General features: G+C 38.1%; 2 protein-coding genes and 1 long non-coding RNA gene across 5 annotated transcripts; 1 reads left to right on the plus strand and 2 right to left on the minus strand.

Annotated features, from left to right (window-relative positions):
- Positions 1-1,101: 1,101 nt before the first annotated feature.
- LOC128268331 (uncharacterized) lies at positions 1,102-1,745 on the minus strand. 2 transcript variants are annotated; one of them, XR_008269136.1, is made up of 3 exons: positions 1,632-1,745; positions 1,378-1,530; positions 1,102-1,299 (listed from the first exon to the last, which is right to left on the minus strand). It is a non-coding gene; the product is annotated as an uncharacterized LOC128268331 (long non-coding RNA). The 2 variants fall into 2 exon arrangements; XR_008269135.1 differs by having other exon boundaries at positions 1,604-1,732.
- Positions 1,746-5,844: 4,099 nt separating this feature from the next.
- Positions 5,845-14,457, plus strand: LOC128267570 (G protein alpha q subunit). Of its 2 annotated transcripts, XM_053004436.1 has the most exons (11): positions 5,845-5,892; positions 6,169-6,358; positions 7,023-7,903; positions 8,747-8,931; positions 9,011-9,165; positions 9,641-9,769; positions 10,561-10,689; positions 12,834-12,963; positions 13,060-13,213; positions 13,716-13,823; positions 14,098-14,457. In XM_053004436.1, exons 3-11 carry the CDS (start codon positions 7,786-7,788, stop codon positions 14,178-14,180), a joined length of 1,191 nt encoding a protein of 396 aa, XP_052860396.1. In that variant the 5' UTR covers positions 5,845-5,892; positions 6,169-6,358; positions 7,023-7,785; the 3' UTR covers positions 14,181-14,457. The 2 variants fall into 2 exon arrangements, with proteins under 2 accessions (XP_052860396.1, XP_052860397.1); XM_053004437.1 differs by lacking the exons at positions 9,641-9,769; positions 13,716-13,823 and adding an exon at positions 13,345-13,452 and having other exon boundaries at positions 5,862-5,892; positions 14,098-14,436.
- Positions 14,458-21,780: 7,323 nt separating this feature from the next.
- Positions 21,781-23,332, minus strand: LOC128267627 (ribulose-phosphate 3-epimerase). Its single transcript, XM_053004511.1, has 3 exons — positions 23,302-23,332; positions 22,551-22,830; positions 21,781-22,472 (listed from the first exon to the last, which is right to left on the minus strand). The coding sequence occupies exons 2-3, from the start codon at positions 22,734-22,736 to the stop codon at positions 21,984-21,986; spliced, it is 675 nt and encodes a 224-aa protein (XP_052860471.1). The 5' UTR covers positions 22,737-22,830; positions 23,302-23,332; the 3' UTR covers positions 21,781-21,983.
- Between the last annotated feature and the right edge of the window lie 111 nt (positions 23,333-23,443).

Genomic DNA, 23,443 nt, shown 5'->3' on the forward strand with positions numbered 1-23,443 from the left:
ATTAAGAAGAGCTTCCAAAATACGTAATTGTGCCATTCCTATTTATTGTGATTTGACTTAATCACTTTCAAAGTTATCTACACACTTTAAATGGAACTTGCCGCTATCAGAATGAAAGCAAAGATCGTGTGCCTAATCCAACAAACATGACCTTCATTATTTCGTTTATATTTTTTCAATCTATCACCTTTTCGATCATGATCATCTATTGATGTTACACCACATATTTGTCTTGACTTCCCGGTGTATTTATTGGCATATATCAAATGTAAGTCAGATGCGTTTCAGTGAAACGCTTCGTGATATATGTATTATGAAGCGTTTCACTGAAACGCGTCTGATTAAGGCAATTAAAAATCTTTGTCCAGACCCTTGTGCAGACGCTTGTCCAGCCGTTTGTCAGCTGGGAACTACTGTAAATGCGACGTTGAACTACGTAAGCTACTAATAATTGGTATTATTGCTATAAGCTACTTTTTGTTTCATAGTGTTTTGTAGTACTCGATCCCAAATAATATTTTATTTTTACCATCTTGTTTAGTAGCAAAATAGGCAATCAAGGCAACCCTGGCCGTTTTCTAAAACCATACTGCGGTGCCAGACGGCACGAAACAGTTACGCGCAACATGTAACTTGGTGTCAAATCTGTTTCGTGCCGTGTGGCAGGTGAAATATTACAGCAACAGAAACAACTAGTAAGAGAAATGTCAAACTTGTTTACATTCGTGTTTTTGGCCCGAGAAAATAGAAATCGGAGAGGTAAGTTGATTTCTGAATAATCTTTTCGCTTTTTTTAGATATTGTTGCTGTACCGGCAAGATGGGATTGAACAAAGTGACAACAGGCCAATCGTCCGGCACCAGGACCGCACATCCAGGATCATTGCTAGCCAAACAGAGCTGATGAAAGAGATGACCATTACGGCGAACAGGATTATGAAGGCGATAGATGTAGAGTTTACGAAAAAGCCACACTAATTCACGTTATTTCCCGAACATCCGGATTCATATTATACTGGGAGTGATCACGAAGAAATAAATGCTTGCTGCCATGCTTGGAATTATGCTGGTTTATTCTCTGCTAAGATTGTTTTGTACAGGAATCTGTAAGCTTGTGTTTCCAGCTATGCGTCGGGCAAATCCCGGACGGCGTCTGGCGTGCAGCTTGTTACTCGTCGCGAAGGGATGGGCGACGCCGAGTCCGTCGGTGAATGGTTTATAGTAAAAACCGCATGTAGGAGCGAGAGATGGTTCCATGGATAACATACGCGTCATTATTCATGCTGAAGTCGAAGAAGCACTGTAAAAAGCAAATGTACACCTTCTTGTAAACTTCCAACAAAATTAACGATCAATAATGACCGTCACTAATAATCACCTAACCAAAACATTAACTTCGATGTTCATAACTAATTGTTCCGTCCACCGGATCCGGAGCGTTCCGGATAACCAAGCTCACTACGCATTTATCCGAAACATACTTACCAGTTTTACGTATCTTTTTTGCTCCGGTTTGCTACCCATTTTATTGCTGAAATGGAGATAAACTTATAGTTAAAATTCAAAATAACATCACAAATAAAAATCTTTGCTTGTTAACAAACCTCTGTTTTCGTTTGTTTGTAAACAAACCTCTGTTTTCGTCTGTAATGCGCCCTGTTGCAGGGTCTGCAGACCCACAAAGCTTTTGACACCTACTGATCGCTTTACTGTCAAAATTGTCGCGGTTGGAGGCTGATATATCGTTTGTTTCGTGCCGTCTGGCACCGCAGTTAGAACCACGGATTTGTAACAACATTGCATTGCAGTGTTTTAATTTACGTTACGCGAATTGCGCTGCAATGGATTAGGTATTTAAGCACGATTTATGCTTGCCGTACACCGCAGGCAAAGCTAAAGTAAGTAATAGTTAAAAATTAATTGCCAATCGCCAAACCGATGTTTCGAGCACAATTGATTGGTTTTGAGTACAGTAGATTGTCAAACTGCTCGAATAATGGTTGTCATTTCGCCTGTCATTTCTTGTGAAGAAATAGAACTCGAGAGCGAAAGATCATCACGGTTCAGGAAGAAAGGAAAGGAAGGAGGGTTGGAATGTGTAATAGTGTGTGTGTGTAATGTAAGTGAGAGAGGTTGAAAAGAACCGCCGCAGCAGCCGCCAGAAAGTACAGCAGAAGTGTAAGAGCAGAGTGAATACAAAGTGTTTCCTTTTCGGAATAAAAGAAGCGTTATCGGTTTGGTCATGCATTCGTCCACTGGGTAAATCTTGGAACCACCCCTGCCTAGCGTACAGTTCCACGTTTGTCGTCGGAAGCAGGTGAAACAGGCAACGAAGACCACCCCGCAGTGCACAATCGGAAGAACCCGAACCTGTGTCCCGCGGATCAGTAAATTGGGCTGGAAAAGCAGCTTCAATCCCCGTGTGTACCAGTTCCGGTTGTTGTAAGGCTGCTAAAAGGCATATCCTAAAATCTATCCGCAACTTTTGTGCTCTGTATGCATATGAGTGTTTGTGTGTGTGTGCCGTGTGTGTATGTTGGTGAAGTATTTTTCAGCACTTTTTCGCGACGCAAACTGTACGGTGGTCTACACCCTTTTTTGTCATCTGTATGATTTTGCGCTGCATAAAGGAATCGTTTCTTTGCATTAAAACGTGATTGGGACAGTTTCGGAGTAAAGGTGGAAACTAAACGCTGGTTACCGCAGACCTGCTGGCTGGTGGTGGAAAACATGAAGTCGCTAGTTGCTGCGTGATATGCGGTCATTCGTAAGCTCGTCTTAAGAGGCAATATTTTGCACGGCTCGACGCTCTGGTTATATGCGCTCGGTATGTGCTGAATGCGAATAAAAACGCAGAGTGAGCAATGCAGAATCAAATGTAAGAATGTAAAATATTCATGGTCTCGCAGCGGATTTAGCAGCCAACTCTTTTGTGTGTGAATGTCGTAAAGATGTAGTAGAGGTCGATGCAGGTTGTCATTTTCTCGGATCTCAGCTTGGAAAGTGAGGTGTAAATGAGCGCCAGTGAACCGGTGGTGACTGCGCGAGCAAAAATATATCGTTCTCCTGTACAATAGTAAAAACCGGATAAAATTTGCGTGTTGTTACGAGTTCATCCGCCAATATTGCACATCTTGGCCACATGGCGCTTCGTTCGAAATGTTTTTGTGGCCAATTTTTCGTGTGTTTCAAGTGTGAATTCGGCCCAATATTGGCGAACGCAAATTGCCAGAAATGAATTTCTTGTAAATAGCTGATACTGTAGCTGATAGATAGCTGTACCGCGAGAATCCCACAGTGAGAGAGAGAGAGAGAGTGAGCTGAGTTACTCCTGGTAGAGCGAAATATTGAGTAAAAATGCCTGTTCAAGTGTGCGGAAAATTGTGGAAATATTGTGAATGTTTGTAGAAAGTTTGAAGAATATTAACAATTTGCGACACTTTACTATTGAACAAGAAGTGAGTCGTGTTTTTCCCTAGAAATATGGGATTAATTGTTTCGCTGAAAGGCACTGTGTACACGAGAGCTTCACAATAAACCGAAGACAAAATAGTAAGAAGGATAGAGCACGAGAGATTGAGAGAAAGTTTCTCTTTGGAGAAACTTCCTGCGGGAAACATGGAAAATCTGCCTCGCCCGATAAAATAAATCAATGATGTAAAACGCGCATATCTCATACGGAGACGGTTTGGAACACTGAAAATAGGAAGCAGAGAGAGAAATAGTGAGAGAAAGAAGTGAATGAAGAGAAGAATTCCACAGGATCAGCAGCTCATCGGTTCAACGAAGCGTATCCCTAACACTGAGCAGCACAAGTTACAATGGAAAGAGAAAATTAAATCCACGAGCCTTCCGAGAAAACCATTTTCAGCATCTTTCGCTACTTAAAGAATATGGAGAATGGGGAAAATATAGAAGTTTTTCAAACAAATCGGCGCCATCACATGTCGGCCTTTACGGCGTGTAAAGCCGAGTTGCAAGGCTTGGATCAGTTATAATCAACAGACATTGGAAGGAAATGCAAGTGCAAATATGATAGCGAGTGTTTAAAATATTATTAGTATAAGCTCCGTTAAAACCCTTGACTTTCACTTTGCACAACACAGTCAGCATTCCCAAATTCGTCAAACTAATTTGGTGGACTTTTGAATCATTTTAGGCCTCGCCACTAAGCTTTTCTAATTCTTGGCTACTGGTTTTCACATGTAGTGGAAATTGGCGCTTGCGTGGAAATTTAGATCTTTGCCGGACTCACCTTGCGCAAAGTCTTCTTTTAAGCCCGACGTCAATGGTTAGAGAATCCCGTCGAGGCACACCGTCGTCTTTAGCACGATTAGATTCGCATATTTGGTATGATGAAAATAATGTATTTGCTGGGCGTGAATTGGACTTAGATATGAAAGCGAAGAACAAAAAATATTGCTATTTTTGAAAATTTGGTGTTTCAAAAATCATGGTTTTCAGTACCTGCTGCACAGTATGTTACATTACAGGAATCACTGTGAGTGTTAATGGTGAACATTAATGCCAACTCCCTTGATGGAAAGAGTTGAGAATTAGTAATTTTTTATTAACTTCGGATTCTGACCTACGGAACGCGTACTTCGAATAGTCTCCAAAGCATAATAATTGTTATATTCTTTTATTATGCTTATTTAACAATACAAATAAGGAATGCTTCAGAATGAGATTAGAATACTTTGGGTACGACCGTAATATATGATAAACGTAAATAATGCTTTGTTGAGAAGTAAAGTTATTGGAGAGGTCATCATGGCGGTTACTTTGGTGGTATCATGACTATTCAGTACATCTACGCACGGGTACCGGCGATGCACAGTTATAGATTTTAAATCTTGTCCCTCTTTAAAGTTCTTTTATCTTGTAGGCTCAAATTGTTTTTTTTTTATCTTATACCAACAAATCGATATCGTCTTTATATGTTGCCTTACATTTCGAACACGGCATTCAATTATTAGACATTTTTTATCTATTGTCTTGAGAAACCTTTTCATTCCGATTAAATTAATGCAGTAATTACGAGAAGGACATAAACATGTGTTGCACACGTCTATGGTTGTGTGACAGATTATGCTCGTTATGCGAGGTCCCGTTGTAAAGGAGCTAGTGTAATTAAATTAAGTGATAAGGGAACGTACAGCATGTTGTTCCTATGCAAAGAAAGAAATCGGCCCTGTGGATGGTAAGCGAAAGTAAGTTTGAGGCCTTCTGGGTGAACAGAACAGGCAACATGGCGATTCACGTGTGTGACATAAAAATCAATTTCACGAATACGTTAAGTAATCGAAAGAAGACCCACTAAGTAAGGCCTTCAAATGTGTATTGTGTTTTAAACCTGTTTCTTCTTCCTGTGATGATGACCCATCCTTTACGAGAACATACACTCTCGGTCAAAAGTATTCAGACACTGACGATTTCCCTTTTCGAACTAGATCAAACATATCGTCGTAAACTACACTTGTGATGACTGATCGAATTAGATCGATGGAACCAGTGAGCAGATGGATTACGATTTATAAAACGAATTTGGCAAAATAAATAACGTAAAGCTTTCGTTAGGGTCATGGTTACGTTTGGCGACGATCAATCTGTCCCGTCCCAACACTAATGACACTCTGTGTTGCTGATTGGTTGGTCCTCGTGATATGGTATGAGTTCGTGGCGAGGCGGTTAGGACAACCGCATTGCACGAGACACCACAAGGGAAAACCATACATTTAACACAGGAGTTCTTTATAATGCCAATGCCTATCGATTGCCTTCAATTTACTGAAGAAGCCTATAAAAACGCATAACGCATCGCTACGGCTTTTAGTTCTTGCCCAGTGGTTTGGCCGAGTCGTGTTCTGTTAGTTAAGTGTTCCGAATCGAGGTTAGATACTTTTATTTTAAACCATGTCTTATGCTCAACGTTCCATTTTAAAACAGTCCAAGAGAGCTTCTTTTGAAGGCAAGCAATGCAAATGAATAAAATACTATTTCAAAATAAGTGAATGGTAAGACCATCGTATCGGTAGTGTCTAAGTCAGAAGCCAAAATCGGTGATAAAAGGATGTATCATTCGACTATTTGCTATTACACTTCTTGAAAAAAGGGATTTTTTAACGAAAGTCATGTAAAACGTTTCCTCTTTGTTTTTATTTTATAGCGACCAAGACGACTGCGGTAGAGTTTGTTTGCCAGCGAATGTCATTTACACATTTCGTCGCACTGAATGTGCAATGTGCGAATGAAAAGTATTACGACGACACGAACGCAATAGAATCTTGTGTGAATGAGCATTCCCCGAAGAAAGTGTGCATCCAACGCCAAGTGCATCGGCGACAACAATAAGCCAAGTAAAACGTGGTACCATATAGCAGAGCAGTGTTTTCTTGTTGTGGCAGCAGTGTAGTGACTGGAAATACTTGTTGCACTACCGATCGTACGTTCAACAGTGCCTGCAATTTACTGCCAGCCAGCAGTAGATCTGGTCACCGCCGCTCAACATTGCTGTTTCATTGGAGACCGTAGCGAAAACAATATTCCGAAAACGTGCGTGAAGAAGGAAAGCATTCGTTGATAAGAAGATGGTGTTAAGTTGGAAAGAGTAGTACAAGACAAAAAGCGATCGAACATTTCATTGCCAGTAGATCGTCCTGATTGCAGATATAGGCTTCAGAACGTGGGACACTTGCTACTGCGGATTGAGTCACATCTACCTCCTTCGTTCGTTCGGTATATGAACAGAACGTCAGACCGAGAGCCTCATCGTTCTTCCCGAACCTTTGTTTTGTTTCTTAATATTTGCTCGTTTGGTTGATTGATCTTTCTTGTTGTAGTTCGATCAATTTCGACAATCTGTGTCTCGTTGCTTTAATTTCTTTTTACAATGGAATGAGTTGTTTCATCAGTCCAATTTAATAAAATATTCCGTTTTTATTAATTTGTTCTGTTAATTTTTATGTCAGTTCTTTTTTATCTGTTTACTTTGTTTGTGGCTGCGTTGTGGAATGTGCTTAGTGTGAAGTTTGGTTCAATTTTGAATTCGTTTGTCGAAAGCAATCGGAAGATAAGCTGAAACTGAAGCAAGCGACGTGTGTGTTTAAGTGAACTGAATGGCACCTTTAGGCATAAAGCGACACAACCAACAGCGCCCCAGCTACTAGCGGATACCAAATCACGGTTTAGTTGCATCAAGAAATTGCACTGCGGAACGGTAACCTGTGTCTTCGAGTCCAGTACATGTGAAGAGTACAGTGTCGAACAGAAGGCAAATGCGCGTATGCTCTCCAACCGCACTGTAAGGTGGATTACGGCTATGTGATAATTGAGTTAGTGCAGTAAGGAACGCAAAAAATAGAAGCAAACTAAGTGCAAGGTGTGTCGAATGTCATCCTAGCACGTGTCACGGACGATTAGTGTGCTGCCCTACTGCTGTAAAATAAAGAAAAGAGCGCAAAGTGATCTCAGTCGGCCACATCATATGAAGAAGAGCGTATACATGGATATCGTCAGTGTGTAACAATTGCTACTATTGCTTGCCGGTGCCGTTGTCGGGAAATCTAAGATCTGGAAGGGCTTTTCGGCACAAGTGTTGGCACCTTCGGCGCGATTTTTTGAGAGCTGCTGCAGCTGCTAAGTTCTCGGGTCGCTGCATTCAGTCATTTCGACAGCTAAGCTACTGGTATTCAACATCTTCGGAGTTGTTAGCTAAGCCATTCTCTCGACCCACAACTATTGTAGTGACGGAAGCCGCCTGTTCAGTGCGACCTAACTTTTCAGAATGGAGTGCTGCTTATCCGAGGAGGCCAAAGAGCAAAAGCGCATCAATCAGGAGATTGAGCGGCAGCTGCGACGAGACAAACGGGATGCCAGGCGCGAACTTAAGTTGTTACTACTGGGTAAGTGTAACAGTTGCCAGCAATTAGTACACTGGAGACCTTCCAAATAATACTGTTTAAAAACTCATATATGGATTATTTTCCCACGAGTTTTTTTAATTTTTACAATCAATATTTAATGATATATTGATTGGTTGTGAAAGTAGTTTTCTTCTTTTTGTTCCTTGTTCTATGTTGTTCATGTCTTTGACCGAAAACGAGACCGAAAATTTTTCAAGCTTTTATCCTTGACTGAGGAAAATCGCATTCAAGAACAATCAGGCAAAACGTCAAAGCATCTCTAGTTCAAGCTATAAATGAAACAAGCATCAATTAATTTTGTGTTATCTTTTTTATAGCGTAAAAGTTTTTTTCTCACTCGAGTTTTTAGTCTTCGTTTGGTAATCGTTTTAATGTTTGATATCGGAGAAGTTAACCGATTACAACCAACAGATTTTTTTTTGACAGAATTACATTCGGTGGACATAAAATAGCTATTCGAAACCCTTAAAATCAAGCTTTGCATAGAACATAGACAGTTATCTTTTTTGCACCTAAGTTTTACCTATTGAGGTTTATACTACTTAATCGTCCGTTAAAGCTAACAATGGCACGATCTGTGCCATTGTAAAGCAACGTACGATGTAAATAAAAACAATCAGTGTAACTGACTAATCGAGTGGTGCAATGTTAATTAGATTTGTTGTACTTGGTTCATTTGTATTAAATCGATAGTAGAAACAAGCACATGGCGGATCGTTTAAAAAACCAACCAACCAACCAACCAACATAACTTCATAATATAAAACAGATCATCCAAAAAATTATTTAAAATAACAGCGTTTTTATGTTATGCCGTTACAGGTACTGGTGAATCGGGTAAATCAACATTCATCAAACAGATGCGTATTATCCACGGTAGTGGCTATTCGGACGAAGATAAGCGGGGTTTCATAAAACTAGTCTACCAAAACATATTCATGGCAATGCAGTCGATGATACGAGCGATGGATCTGTTGAAAATCCTCTACAGTGATCCAGCAAATATCGTATGTATTTGATCATTTGTTTCGGTCAGGAAATGTACATGTTTTTACGGATACTGAGTGCTTGTTCTTATCATTGTAGGAACACGCCGAATTGATTCGAAGTGTAGACTTTGAAACAGTAACCACATTCGAACCGCCGTACGTTCAAGCAATCAAAGACTTATGGGCCGACGCTGGCATCCAAGAATGTTACGATCGAAGGAGAGAGTATCAACTAACAGATTCCGCCAAATAGTATGTTGAATTGATCATTTTTTAAGGATATTCGGCTTAGTTCTGTTCTGATGCATTGAGTTCATCAAATGTGTCAGCATTTTGAAATTTCATTTCCTCCCCTGTGTTTATTGATTGAATTGATTGAAACGAACCAGTTTAATTTTTTTTATCTTAGAAGAACGGACTGGGCCGTATTTATGAAATGAACCAATGCCCATAAGAAAACATTATTTAAACTTTTTTGTAGCTCTTGAGTTCTATTGAACGTATTTCCGAATGCCCGAAAAGATAGTATGTTATTACTACTGGGTTAGCCTCATTTAATTTATTATGTTACCTCTTTTACAATATGTTATTTAATCAATTAACCCCAAAAGTTTAACAATCCTAGTGAAAAACAATTACTTTGGGAACAACTTGATTCGTATAATTTATGTGTTTTTGAGCGTTAGCTTAATTATATCGATTTGTAATGTACCCTCTTGTCGCTTAGTTATCTAATGGAGATCGATCGTGTCGCGGCAACAAACTATCTTCCAACGGAGCAGGACATTCTGAGAGTGCGTGTTCCCACGACTGGAATAATCGAGTATCCCTTCGATCTGGAAGAAATACGGTTTAGGTATACTTTTTCTCATAGGAAATATTTAGAAGCATTGCTTTAATTTCTGCAATCACCACCGATATACTTCCGTTACAATGTTACTATTGTCTTACTTAGCATCCACTGTTCTATGCATGAATGGCTTTTGGGTGTCATTTTAACTTGGTTTCAATGTAGCTTTTATAATCTAATATAAAAATGCATGTTTTGGTTGAGTATGTTACCTATTTTTCATTGTTTTTAACTATAAATAGCTTCTAACAAATTTTGCAATTGACATTTTTTATTTACTTCCAATCAATCTATTTGATTGTGCCATTTTTCATCATCGGTGATACATATCAATATATCAATGATTTCTCATACCCATAAGTGTTTTGTGACAAATAGTTTTTGTTGTTGTATAAATTTGATTAAGTCGTATTAAGAACGACACAAGTTGAACAATAGACCTGAAAATCAGTTCCTTATACTGTGATCAAAGAGGTACCTCTTTGATACGATTGAACGATACGATTCAAGCGATACGAACGATCATTCGATTAAATACACAATTCGGCAATCAACTTAATCATAAAGTTAATCGTGAGGCAATGTCATCAATATCAAAAATTACATCCCTTGACTACAGTTTCTTGTGTCAATAAAGTGTATGTTTATCTGGCTACTACAACCGCCGGGCGGTTTCGGCCTGCAAAATAAAGTGTTTGCATTGTCTGAATACAGCAGCAGAGCAGAACTAACAGACCCATGTGCAAACAGATTGGATACTTGTTTTAATTTCGATATACGTTCTATTATAAATCTAGCTACTTAAGCGATATGGAGCGCATTGAAAAAGAAGATTTTCTTCCTACCGAGCAAGATATTCTGAGAGCTAGGGCACCGACTACGGGTATTTTAGAGTATCCATTCGATTTGGATAGCATCATTTTTAGGTATGATTTAAAAAAATCTATTTAAAAGCTTACATCGCTATTTGCTATTTCTGTGTATCCAAGTTGTGATAAAATTGTACAATGACCAGAAAATCTACGCTAGCTTGCAAAATCCCGTTCCATATTTGAAATAGTGTAGTATGCTAACGAAACAAATTTATTAACAATTGCCATGCCTTCAATAAGTATTGAAATGCCTTGGGAAGGTCTGAGAAGGTCACGTTAATATGCCTGAGGTTGCCCGCTGCGGAAGATTCGGTGTCAAACGGGGATGGGGGACGAACTAGCAAACGATCGTCCTCCATTCAATGGTGGGTGGTCTTGTGGTCCGCGAACTGTCGTAGATTTAAAGCAGTGTATTACCAACATTTTAAGTTAAACTTCCTTGCGTTCAGCTGGTTCAAGGGTCTGTTTCTTCGGTGGAGGCTTCTTGTTTTGGTTTTGGTAGTTAGATACAGTTCGAGTCTGGTGGTAACATAACTTGATCTCAAATGTTCGTCGTGTTTTTACCAGAGCAATAGATATTCGAGAGCGCAAGTGGCGATGGGTCGGACGCACAGTAGGTAGGGGTAGAACTGAAATTTACAGCAGGCGTTGGGCTGAAATATCTTACAATTCAGCAGCAAACGAAAACCCTGAACCTTCTGTCGATGAGTTTCAACGAAGAATAGAAAGCAGACCGAAATCTAAAGAAACATTAAGAACTAAGATTTTTTGGCCGAAAGTCATGCAGTAGTAATGTAAAACAGGTCGTTTACGTGTTTGAATTAAGCTTTGACCATTGTAGTATAGTATAGCCATAATGTAAGTTGTGTATTTCGATTCGTTTTCTGGCTTCGGTTTGGCTTGCTCTCATTGTGTATATATTTGAGTTTTCACTTATGTACATTACTATTTTCGTAAATAACACTACATTACAATTGATTTTTTCTTTGCACTTTTTAATATTTAACTATATTCTTGAGTTGTTTAAAAGCTTTTAAGCTTTGGTTCTAGCATTCTGAGCAAATTATTTATTTTTTGTAATTTTAATAAGAACTGTTGTACTATAGTTATTTTGCAAGCTACGGCTGTCGAAGTGCGATAGTTTGTATTGAACTTTTGCTGGAAGTATGGTGAATCGCCCTATATATGTGCTTAACTTTAATTGCCTTCGATCTTCTGTTACTGTGATGTTACGATAGGCACAGGCACACAATATATGATGGATTATCGCTTCAGCTGCCACATTTACTAGGTCTATGCGATGCAAAACGGACTTTTAAAAAAATGGCTGTACCTGTCGATTGGGACTTCCCAGTTTAGCGGTTCATTCATCATTACCTTGTTTTGACATCAGGTAAATGAATCCAGGTCGCAAAAAAAATTTCATCAGTTTGCAAACGGCCGTTGAAAGGGTTAGACCATGGCGAGTTTTGTGCCCGAAAAAAGCATTTTACGGGGATCATTACTTTTTTGTTACCTGTTGAAATAAACGGCTGCAGAAGCGCACCGAATGCAACTTGAAGCTTACGGTGTACACGCCTTTTGCAGAACACAGTGTTTTGAGTGGTATAAAAAATTTAAAAATGGCGATTTGGACCTTTCCAGAAAAGTTCAGCCAAGAACTCCAAAAAAGTTCGGGGACGTCCAACTTCAAGAACTGTTAAACGAAAACGACACGCAATCCCAACATGAACTCGCGAATCAACTTCATGTCCATCAATCCAGCGTATCCAGACGTTTGAAGGTCATGGGGAAAATCCCTGAACAACAATCCGTTAAAAAAAGTCCGTTTTGCATCGCATAGACCTAGTAAATGTAACACAATCTATTTACAATGTATTACAAGCAATGCTATCTACTTTTGGTATTATTTGCCTAATACTTTCAAGAAAAGTAAACTATTTTCACTAAAATTTGCATGTAAAACGTATGTTTTCTGTTCGTAAATGTCTCTATTTTTAATTCTTTGCTAAATCACTGTGTTTGCATGCGGGCACTGGTACGTAGTGTGATTTGTGGGTAGGCTATCAATTTGGACGATGCAAAAACTCATCGTTTGAACAACACTGCTTCGCAATGTTCAAATCTTTTCCTTATTTTATTTCTAATATTTTACTAACGATACTTTTTTATGAATTAAATTGTGGTTGTCATAACAGAATGGTGGACGTCGGGGGACAAAGATCTGAAAGAAGGAAATGGATTCATTGTTTTGAAAATGTTACATCGATCATCTTCTTAGTTGCTCTTTCTGAGTACGATCAAATTCTGTTTGAATCCGAAAATGAGGTAAATATTACAATAAGTACTAGTCCGCATATAGTAGAGCTTTTGCTAATCATGTTGTTTGTTTCTCTTGGTGAAATGTTTTATCTTTATGAACAGAATCGAATGGAAGAGTCGAAGGCATTATTTAAAACGATTATTACGTACCCATGGTTCCAGCATTCTTCAGTAATCCTGTTTTTGAACAAAAAAGATTTACTCGAGGAAAAGATAATGTATTCACATTTGGTCGACTATTTCCCCGAATATGATGGTAAGTTGCCGTGGGGTGTAATTGAATAATTATGAATCCTCGTACATTCGTACGAGGATTTTTTCTATATTTTATCTTATATTTTCTAATCTATATATTGCCTATTTTCGATATCTACTAACGTCTTGAAGGTCCTAAACTAGACGATGTTAAAGCGCGAGAGTTTATTTTGAAAGTTTACCTCCGTGAAAACCCTGATCCGGATCGAATGTGTTACTCACATTTCACTTGCGCCACAGGTTAAGCACTCATCATCAATTATTAGTAGAAAATGGCTAAATGCAAATTCAGTCATGTAAGGCAATGCATTGCGAACAGACCTCTTTATCGCTAGTGTAATGTATACGTCGAAAAAGTTGTTTTATGTAGTGTGAAGGAAATGACCGTATAAGCTAAACCGTTAGTGGCCTATTTATTTTCCATTTCCCGTATATTGTGCCTTACCTTATAAAAATGCTTTAGTATCGCTAACGCACAAATATATATTTTTCCATAATCACAGGACCACAGAGAGATGCAATAGCTGCCAGAGAATTCATACTTCGCATGTTTGTAGATTTAAATCCAGACTCGGAGAAAATTATTTATTCCCATTTCACATGTGCGACTGGTAAGTTTTACTGCTAGAAACCAATAATTTAGCTTTCATTCCGTTTTTATATGATCAAAGCTCGAACTCTTACAGATTAGTAGACACAAGTAAAGTAAAAATCTTAAATTTGGTTATTCTCTGCTAGTAAACTTTGCTAGTAGTACTGATTATTTCGTTTTTTATTGAAATTACTGACTTCTTCTCTCTTTTTTATATTTATTATCTGTTGATTGCCTGCGTTCTGGATTATTTCTTCGTCTTGTAAACTCTGTGCAATATATACCGATAACAGACACTGAAAATATTAAATTAGTGTTCTGTGCCGTGAAAGATACTATCATGCAAACCGCGCTTAAAGAATTTAATTTAGCTTAATTAAACATGTACTTATACTATTGGATTAAATGAATCAAATGAAATTGGTTAGAAACTCGAATTCGCTACACAATTTTAAGCGCTGTTTTGAATAGTACCAACAACGTATGTTTCATGCGCAGGTTTGTGTGCTTCATGGTTTGATTAATTCCAAAGAACAAATTTCTGGTAATTTAATTTTTGTTTTCATGAAATTGTTTCTAATAAAGCGATATTATTTGTAAAACTTTAAGAGTTCAGTCTTATTTTATTTAAATCAAGCAAAACTATCACACAATTCTATGATTCACTAATTTATTTTTTTCTCGTTTTCCGCCATTACTCAGACACGGAAAACATCCGGTTTGTGTTTGCCGCCGTCAAAGATACTATATTACAGTCGAACCTAAAAGAATACAATCTGGTTTGAATGCCGGGTGAAAAATTTCAGTTCTGCTGGTACCGACATCTTAATGGTGGACTTCACTTCCGATGACCTGCTTGACGTCAGCGGCGGCCCTTTCATCATTGCCTTCGGTGCCATTCTACTGGAACTATTATTGTTACCAACAAAACTTACATCTACTATGGGACAAACCAGACAAAGATGAATCGAATGATACAAGTAGAATAACTTTAACCGATCCTCACGTTTATCGCATTGGCATTTTATACAGAAACAGTAACGCCATTCAACAATCCCGACTTAACATCATGTGCACCGTAACGATGACATTTTAGATCGTCCAGCAAAAATACCGTTTCATTCACGATTGATCCAACTTTGTCCAACACACTGCTTTGGTAGAAATAAGTTACGATTGCTGATTCCTGTCGGCCGCTAAAGCGAACACTGCTAACACAGTCTGTATAATTATTTTTACACTGCGTGATGTCAAACAATATGACTGTTAAGTGTAAACGTGATTCAAACATAGAAGAAGAAAGTTCATAAAAATGATTACAAATTATTTTACAGACGTTTTAAATACGGTGGACGCAAAGAAGAAAATAGTGGGAGTAGCGACAATTGTATGCATTCAGCGTAAGAGAGCTATTGTTTTCGCTTAATTGAACTTTTTGTTCTCGGTTCTCGGCAAGTGATTGATAATTGGCAGCATCATGTGTTACACATATGTTTTCAATTGAAACTATGTTACAAATATTTTTTATTATTGTCATTTTTCAGCAATCAGAATGCAAACTAATGTAAAGCCATTACTTGCCACTAAGCAGAGTGTTTAAAATATGTGTTAGGTATTTACAAACTTGCTTGATTTGTCTAACGCCGTTCAATGATAGTTCCTGATTTATGTGCGTCGCATCTCCATGTTACATTATTGCTTCATAATTGCATGTTTAACGGTTTCCCTCGAACCTTGAAACTCGAAACCATAATTTTCCGTTTTCAGTTCACAATTTAATTATTTCAAGAATGGTCAACGATTGGGCTAGTTATTTATATATCTATCACTACTACCTAATTTACTGTTCTGGTATGTATGGGTATGTGCAATTTTTGTTGTTATTTAAAATATATCTTCTCCGAATATACCTTCTCCGAAATTGGCCTGCTGCACCACATTAGCTTACACATAAAAACGAAGAGCCCTCTGCGCATGATTAAGTTTTTAACATTTTGTTTAGTTATTCTACTTCTGCTTTGTCTACTTTGAATTACACTCGGTAATTTTTGTTGATTTTTGGTAAAACGGCATGAATCAAGGGCAGTTTTTGCGCAATCCGATTAGTTAGAGACTTAAACGCTGATATCCACTAAAATGCAAGAAAATTTATTCGTAACGGTAATAAACAAATCATAAGCAACAGAATAAAACACATAATCTATTCGACGGCATTTCATTCCTTTTTCAAATACTTCTTCCTTTGCTTAGATACTGTTAATTTCAATGTTACTTTAATATTACATCTCTGATCACGGGTAGAGCAATGCAAACTTGGAAGTGGGTTGACGATTAAACCTCTCCTAAAATATTGATGATCATTAGTGGAGTGGAGTAAGATCCTAAAATGCATGCATGGCAGAGTTAGGTAGCGATCATGCCTTTTTGTATACCTAGCTGAATGTGATTAATGTTAAAGCAACATGCGTAACATCTAAGGAACGTTTATACTATTGAGAGCCTTCGTTATACATCTTACATTCAGCAACAAAAGGGGAAAATTCGTTCACACAATGTGCACAATGTTTCAAAATTTCTCTAACAGTAGAAACAGAACCATTTGTAACCATTAAATATAATGTCTAATCTATTACCGATATTTTATAGCTCTGTGTTAGTCGGTTCAGTGGACGAATTTTGCTTGAGAAGATACTATCGTAGACTGTTTCTTTTTCCATATACAGTTTGTGTACCCTTTCATTCAGTTTGAGACAGTCATTTGTTCTTTTAGTTATTGTTTTGTACTTCTAACACTCGCTACGCATACGCTAGATCAACAACGGAAGTCGCTAAGCTGAGTTTTGTTTCCTACTGTTTTAATGTACGCCCAACAGTCAACATTAAGTTAATAAATTGCTCAAACGAAGAAGAATATTCGTGCCAGCAAATCATGCAACCTGCTATTCTAGATTACATTCATAGTGTCCACAATGATAGATTCATTTTCTATATTATTTTTTCCAATTTTTACTTTCCACTTGAACGCGTTCTTCGAGATCTGTCATCTTTGTTTCCAATAGTTATTGCCTTTTTTATATTTTATTGTTTTATTTATTTATTTAACTAGAACAGTTGTTCCTTAGACCGGCGATAACCATGGTGGAATTCGGGGTTGTTGAAACTGTCATGAGAAGCATAATCTTTTCTAATGTAGCTGCAACAGTTAAGCTGCATTTCACTTTAGCAATTTTCTAAAATGAATCTGATATGAAGAGTTTATGAAATTAAAACGCAATGGAAATTTGATTCGTACAACTTTTGACGATGGAAAACCAGTAAAGCCCACCAGAATAAAGATATTTTGGAGAGAAAAAGGCAGATAGTTCTTATCTGAAATTTTTCGACTGTGAATAACTAAAGTAAGGTGCTAATGAGCAAAATAACACACAACGTGAACTTCCGTTTTGTTTGGATCATTGTTTAAGCTGTAGTTTGGTTGTACATTATGTTTGGTTAGATATGTTCGAAAAAGTAATCAGGAATGAAATCACATTGTCAACAGAATCTAACAAGTATAATTTAATAAAATGCGATTGAATGGCTCGTTGCTTGCTTGCTTAACGAATGAAATAAAAAGGAAATTCTGTTTTGGCGGCATATCTTTTGTGTTTCCGATATTTTATTTTATCTCGTTGCCTTTGTCAAGATGTGACGTATTGTGGTAGTTTTAGATTTAAAAAAGGAAAAAAAAAACAGTAAAAAACTTCCACTAATAGTCAACACAAAATGGGCCTGTTCGCTAAAGGATTATCTATTGTTTCCCTACTTGTATTCTTCGTGAATGCAGTAGCGCTTTTAACCATTTCTAAACTAGTGATCTGTTTTCTTGGCCGTAAGGTGGTCGAGGGTTGGAACAGCATGAAATGTATACAACCTATTTCTCATTGTGAAAGAGCTGCACCGCCGCTGGTATCCGGTACGCAAACATATTACATTATAACCTGCATAATCTCAGACACTGTCGAATTCAAGAGAATCAACAGTGACGAAAAGCAAGTGGTCCATTTATGAAATAATCCACCAGTTCGATAGAAAATCGATCACATCAATAATAACGCTGGATGACTGGATGTGCTACGAATTCAGATAGAAGCGTCATCTTCTGCATTTGTTAAAAAGAAAAATACACAACCACATCCAGTATCGAGTATCACACACACACACACACGAGTGCATATAACCCTTACGTTAGGGAAACGTATCTGTATTTCGATTTAAACAATATTCATAATGTGCAAGTCATGCCAACGAAAAAGAAATGTAATGTGCGTACATTACATTGTAGTTAATAAGTAGAAGAAATAAGAAACCTGCATGCATTGAACATACAAGCATGTTTCAACGTGTGAAGAAACTTACGTATATCTCGATAAAAAAAATAAAAATATAAAAAGAAACCAAAAGTTATATAATATAGGAAAAGTCGAAAACTTCACTAGTATAAAAAATTACATTGAAAATGAATATTGCAAAAAGCAACAATTTTTTTATTATACCGAGCATGTGAAGGGATGAAAAGGGATTGAATAAAGTAGATAAACCAAGGTCAGCTAGAATTCCTGCAAAATGCCCTTGAACAACAACACTGCAAGTGTAATATGACGTAAGCAAACATTTTCACTACAGCTGCATGTGAGACCAACGCTTTTAATAACAAAAAAAGAGAAGAATATTGCTAAGATCACCATGTTCCGCTTCCCTCGTTGTAGCAAGTATGGCGGCATGAAGCATAGTACGCTCGCAAGGATTGACGGGTGTGATGTAAACTGACTTTCCAGCATCAGCAAGGCAGACTTGCAGTTTCTTTGTTCGTTAACGTATCCGCCAAAAAACTCTGCAACGCGAATAAACTCGAATGTTGTACAATAGGTAACAGTGGTAGCGTTGGCCCTGTCCTTTTATTTTGGGGAAACTTTGCCGAGCGGTAATCAATTCGCCCAATTGATTACCGTTCAGTGTGAGTTTAAACGATGCCAAGAGCCTACAAACGAACAAAACAAAACACACCACAGTTTTCGTAGCTACCATGCGGCTGCGTAACAGAACTCACAAAACTACACAAAGAACCTCGCAAATGAAAGGGAATTCACTTTATGCCATTGGTCTTTTGAGTCTTCTTGTTTTTTGTTTAAGTCTTTGCATGGGTCTCAGAAAAGTCGATCGGTCAAAAATCTTTATCCTGAGTGTTGAGCGAGTGGCGAAGCTTAGTTGCTCTATTGTAAAGTCTATCTTTTACTCTTCGCCTTTGAGGTTTTATGTATTGCATTGTGGTTTCCACAATGGTTCACTGCAATAAGCTTTGGTCGAATCATTTCGGTGTATTCGGACTTAAGTCTTGCGCTTTTCAAAGACAAAGAAAGATTAAAAATGTGTAAAATGGTTCTCTTTCACGCAGGAAAGTATCGTAACAATAATTCATCGTACCAGTTGAGCCGTTATCGTTTAAGGCGTGAGCCAGAATACCTGTGCCATTGAAACTGGACCCATGTTTCCTAATTGTAAAGAAAATTCGAAACATAAACGGATACAGCAATTGTATTTACTGCACAATTATGCTAAGTGATGCTGTATGAGGTTTTTAAGCAACCAAACGAGAGAAGCTGAGCAAAGTGCGCGCAATAAAACTAATCATTGCTCTTTCTCATTCCAACGCAATGATGCAAACGAGACTAAAATACATATGTAGGGCAAACCCTTGGATATGCCTTCTGGAAGAATGTTGCGAAGACAAGGCGTCCCTACACATCCACGCAAATATTTTAATGATGATAGTAATCATTTTTGTTTGTTTGTTTTCCTTGCAGAGAGAACAAAATGTGAAAGAAACGTTCTCGGCGGCGGAAATATGAGAGTAGAGAGAGAATCAAACACTAACATGCATTCATTATAATTGTAAGGTATAAAGTGTAAACGAAAATTTAATTATATATATTTATGTTTTAATAATATATCAAAAAGGAAAGCGTATGCTAAACTTAGAACAAAACCCCAAAAGAAAATGCTTCATTGTGTTGCAGAGAAAGAAAGCTAACACGAATTCTATATTGGTTAAAGTCGAGCATTGAGTGAAAAAGCATCACGCTGACCAGCATGACGGAAATCGTAAGGAAATAAGCAAAAATTATAAATTATTGCTCACTGAAGGTAAGCGAGACCCCCTTTTATTCTTTTCTAGATGAGCAAGTCGAGCCAGTGCGCGAGTAACAAGAGTGAGCAGGGGCTAAGAGCACTGATATACGGAACAAGTCTTAGCGATCGTTTACAATCACAAGCTATCAGTAAAACACACGCAATGCTTTGAAACAGAGTAATGTTGACACTTACTCCAGGAATGCAAAAATACAATAAAAATACAATTATCCCTTTCATTGATCCAATCGCAAAGAGGCACTCATAGGCACTCGAGGATGCAGTTGTGTAACGGTTGGATTACCAATAAATGGATCAAAAGACGAACAGGACAAACAAAAATGATGAAACATTACTCTACACAATTGGCGGGAAAATTTAGTCAAAAACGAACGTGTCAAACACTTTAGTCAGCAACAGCAGATTAACAACTTAAGATGAGAAAGTACGTGACGGAATGTGAGAAAGATGCGCGAACGTGATTACCGTGTGAGTCAAACAACGCGAATGATGAAAATGGTAAGCAGTTAGCGCAGAACAAAAAGTAAATAAAAGATAATTATAAATAATATTAAAAATTAATTGTGTAAACTAATGGCTGGAATTTATAAGAAACTAAATACATAATAAAAATAATAGAAAATATAGAGTTTTCACGAGTGCATGAAATATAAGATACGACATAATGACAAATATGATCAATGAAACATTGATTGTAATTAATGATTTGTTTTTCCACTAAATTGGCACACGTTTTACAAAAGTTCACAAAATGTACAACATCAACCATTTTATTTTATATTTAATTTGCCATCAAATGCAAATGGTGCAAAACGAACAATGACAAAAAAACACTTTATTTATTTTTATTAGAACGAGAAAAGCCGTGTTAAGGACAAAAATACAAAATGGGTTCGGTTTCTCAAGAAGAAAAATACCATTCACTTAGCGAACTTTCCTTGCAGATTGCAATCTTTGAGTGCCATCGGACGACCTTGTCCGGCCAGCGCCCGCATGGTTGCGTCGGTTCCCAGGTTGTCGCTGCATGGCAGCATGAAGCGCCAGCGCTTACCGTTGTACTTACCGTAACTTCCGCCGCCTTGGATGTGCCGGATCTGCGACTGCAAGTGGAATCCTTGACCATGCCGTATCCTGCCGCTCGCTTGGTGTCCGGTGAACGCCTGGGCAGCCAGTTCTGCGCCCGCTGGCTATCCCTACGGTGCTGGATGACTTGCTGTTCGCTTCGCTGATCGGCCGCAGTTTCTTTGGCCACTGCTTCATCCGCCTGCCGCTGTTGGGTTGCGGCCTTGCAGTTCTCCGGGCTCCGCGGTATCTCGCCCGTCAAGGTGTCCAGTGTGAGTGGAGAGCGGCCGCCTACCCCTCTTCTTATTGATAAGTCGGTCTCCGTGAATAGTAAAAACTCATTGGTACGGGGTTACGCATGAAAGAGGGTCATTCATTGAAACATTAACAATCCATAGTGGCGCTTTATACAAATATTTGTTGCTCTTTAAGTATGATAATAAATAGCTGAAGCAGTCTCAAGAGAAATTGTGGAAATCTGTTGCAGCTAAACGACGGCGGCTAGTAAGTAGAATACTTATCTCTATATGAATTCTATATGAATTCTATAGTTCAGTTCAAAGAACTATTTATTTAAATTAGGGAGAGTTTGGGCAGAACAGCCAATTAGTTTCTCTGTTAACTTTGCCTTCATGCTCGTTTCGTTATTTGAGACCTGCAGAACCTTCAGACATTTTTATTCACAATTCACAATTTTCAATCATGTGTAAATACGCTAATAGCATAAGCGTTGCTCTTGTTCAAATGATACAAAAACTTGCCAGTCCATCTCATATAATCAAATATAGATAAATATGAAGTAAACGACGCAAATGAAGGTTATGTTTTCATATATAATATAGGGCATTGTGTATTTTTCGTAGAAAATAAGTCTGCGTTGTTTTCAAAACATGGAAATGATATGTTCAATTAATTTCTCGTAAACCAGTCACTGTTGTTTTATGGCTCGCAATACAGAGTTTCTTAATTCGCAAATTACAGCTGACTGATCGTCTGCCCGTATGATTGCCGTGCCTGCCACGATCATATTTGCGCCTGCTTTAGCGCACAAATCGATCGTGGATGGGCCTACACCCCCGTCAACTTCAATGTCCAATGTTGGATAGTTTTCCCGTAGCCATCGCACTTTCGGCATCATATCGGCCATAAACTTTTGCCCACCGAAACCAGGCTCAACGGTCATGATCAGAACCATGTCCGCAGCTTCAATGAACTTCTGCACGTTATCTACAGGTGTGCCGGGTTTGATAGCCAATCCCACTTTCATCCCTGCTTCCCGTACTTTTCTACAAACTTCAGGCACTATTTGCATAACAGGTTCAATGTGGAAGGTGTACTGTTGGACACCAGCATCAGCCATCGGTTCTATCCATTGCTCGGGACGCTCAACCATCATGTGAGTTTCGAAGAAGGCGTTCTGTAATTGAATGAAATAATATGGTACTGTGAGAAATGGTTTCATTACTACGCGAACATTACATTGTAGAATATTTACAGTGATTTTGTTTCTTAAACACTTCACAACTGGATGACCAAAGGTAAGGTTTGGTACGAAATTTCCGTCCATAACATCCAAATGCAAATAGTCGGCGCCATTATCGAGCAGTTTTTGAGATTCCTCGTGCAACTGGGACAGATCCGCATTAAGTATCGACGGACCAATTCTAGCGTTTAAGGACATGTTTAATCTTTCCTTTATCTCTTCCAAAACCGGCTATTCACACTCTCTATCCAATTGAAATCAAATAAAACAGCAAATCTGAACCTAGTGACCTCTGAAGAGATAAGAACACATGTAGGTATCAAAACAACACCAAAGTCAACTTGTGTTTTCTAGAAATACTTGACGACTTTAAAAAAAGACAAAATCAAAAAACCAAAACACACCGAAACGTCAATTTCGTTACGGCACGTCACTTCGGACCTTTCAAGATCAAAACACACCGCAAGCGGCCACACGATGCATAACATATAACATAACATAACAAAATTGCTAACAATGCTTTAATCGGTAAGCATGTGTCAATATAATAAAAATTTATTGTTAAAATGAAAAAAAACTTCACTGCGCTGCCACACTGTGCATAACTGTTACGCGTAACACGTTATGGGTCTGCTGACCCACAACGCTTTTGACACCTACTGATCGCTTTACTGTCAAAATTGTCGCGGTAGGAGGCTGTTATATCCGTTGTTATGTGCCGTGTGGCACCGCAGTCACAAATAAGAACTTACATTATCCTTACGTTTGTAAACAAACGCTCGTTGTTACGTGTTATGTGTTATGTTTTACAGGGTCCGATGAGCCACAAAGCTTTTGACACATGCTTACCGATTAAGTGTCAAATTTTGTTATGTTATGTTATATGTTATGCATCGTGTGGCCCC

This window comes from Anopheles cruzii, chromosome 2, assembly GCF_943734635.1.
Source record: "Anopheles cruzii chromosome 2, idAnoCruzAS_RS32_06, whole genome shotgun sequence".
In the NCBI taxonomy this organism is placed as follows: Eukaryota; Metazoa; Arthropoda; class Insecta; order Diptera; family Culicidae; genus Anopheles; species Anopheles cruzii.

Excerpts from the sequence above, each read along its gene's own strand:
- LOC128267570 (XM_053004436.1), top strand. The coding sequence starts at position 7,786 with ATGGAGTGCTGCTTATCCGAGGAGGCCAAAGAGCAAAAGCGCATCAAT. Across the intron at positions 13,214-13,715 it reads CTATTTCCCCGAATATGATG|GACCACAGAGAGATGCAATA; the intron begins GTAAGTTGCCGT and ends CCATAATCACAG. Across the intron at positions 13,824-14,097 it reads CCATTTCACATGTGCGACTG|ACACTGAAAATATTAAATTA; the intron begins GTAAGTTTTACT and ends TACCGATAACAG.
- LOC128267627 (XM_053004511.1), bottom strand. The coding sequence starts at position 22,736 with ATGTCCTTAAACGCTAGAATTGGTCCGTCGATACTTAATGCGGATCTG. Across the intron at positions 22,473-22,550 it reads GTTTAAGAAACAAAATCACT|AACGCCTTCTTCGAAACTCA; the intron begins GTAAATATTCTA and ends ATTCAATTACAG.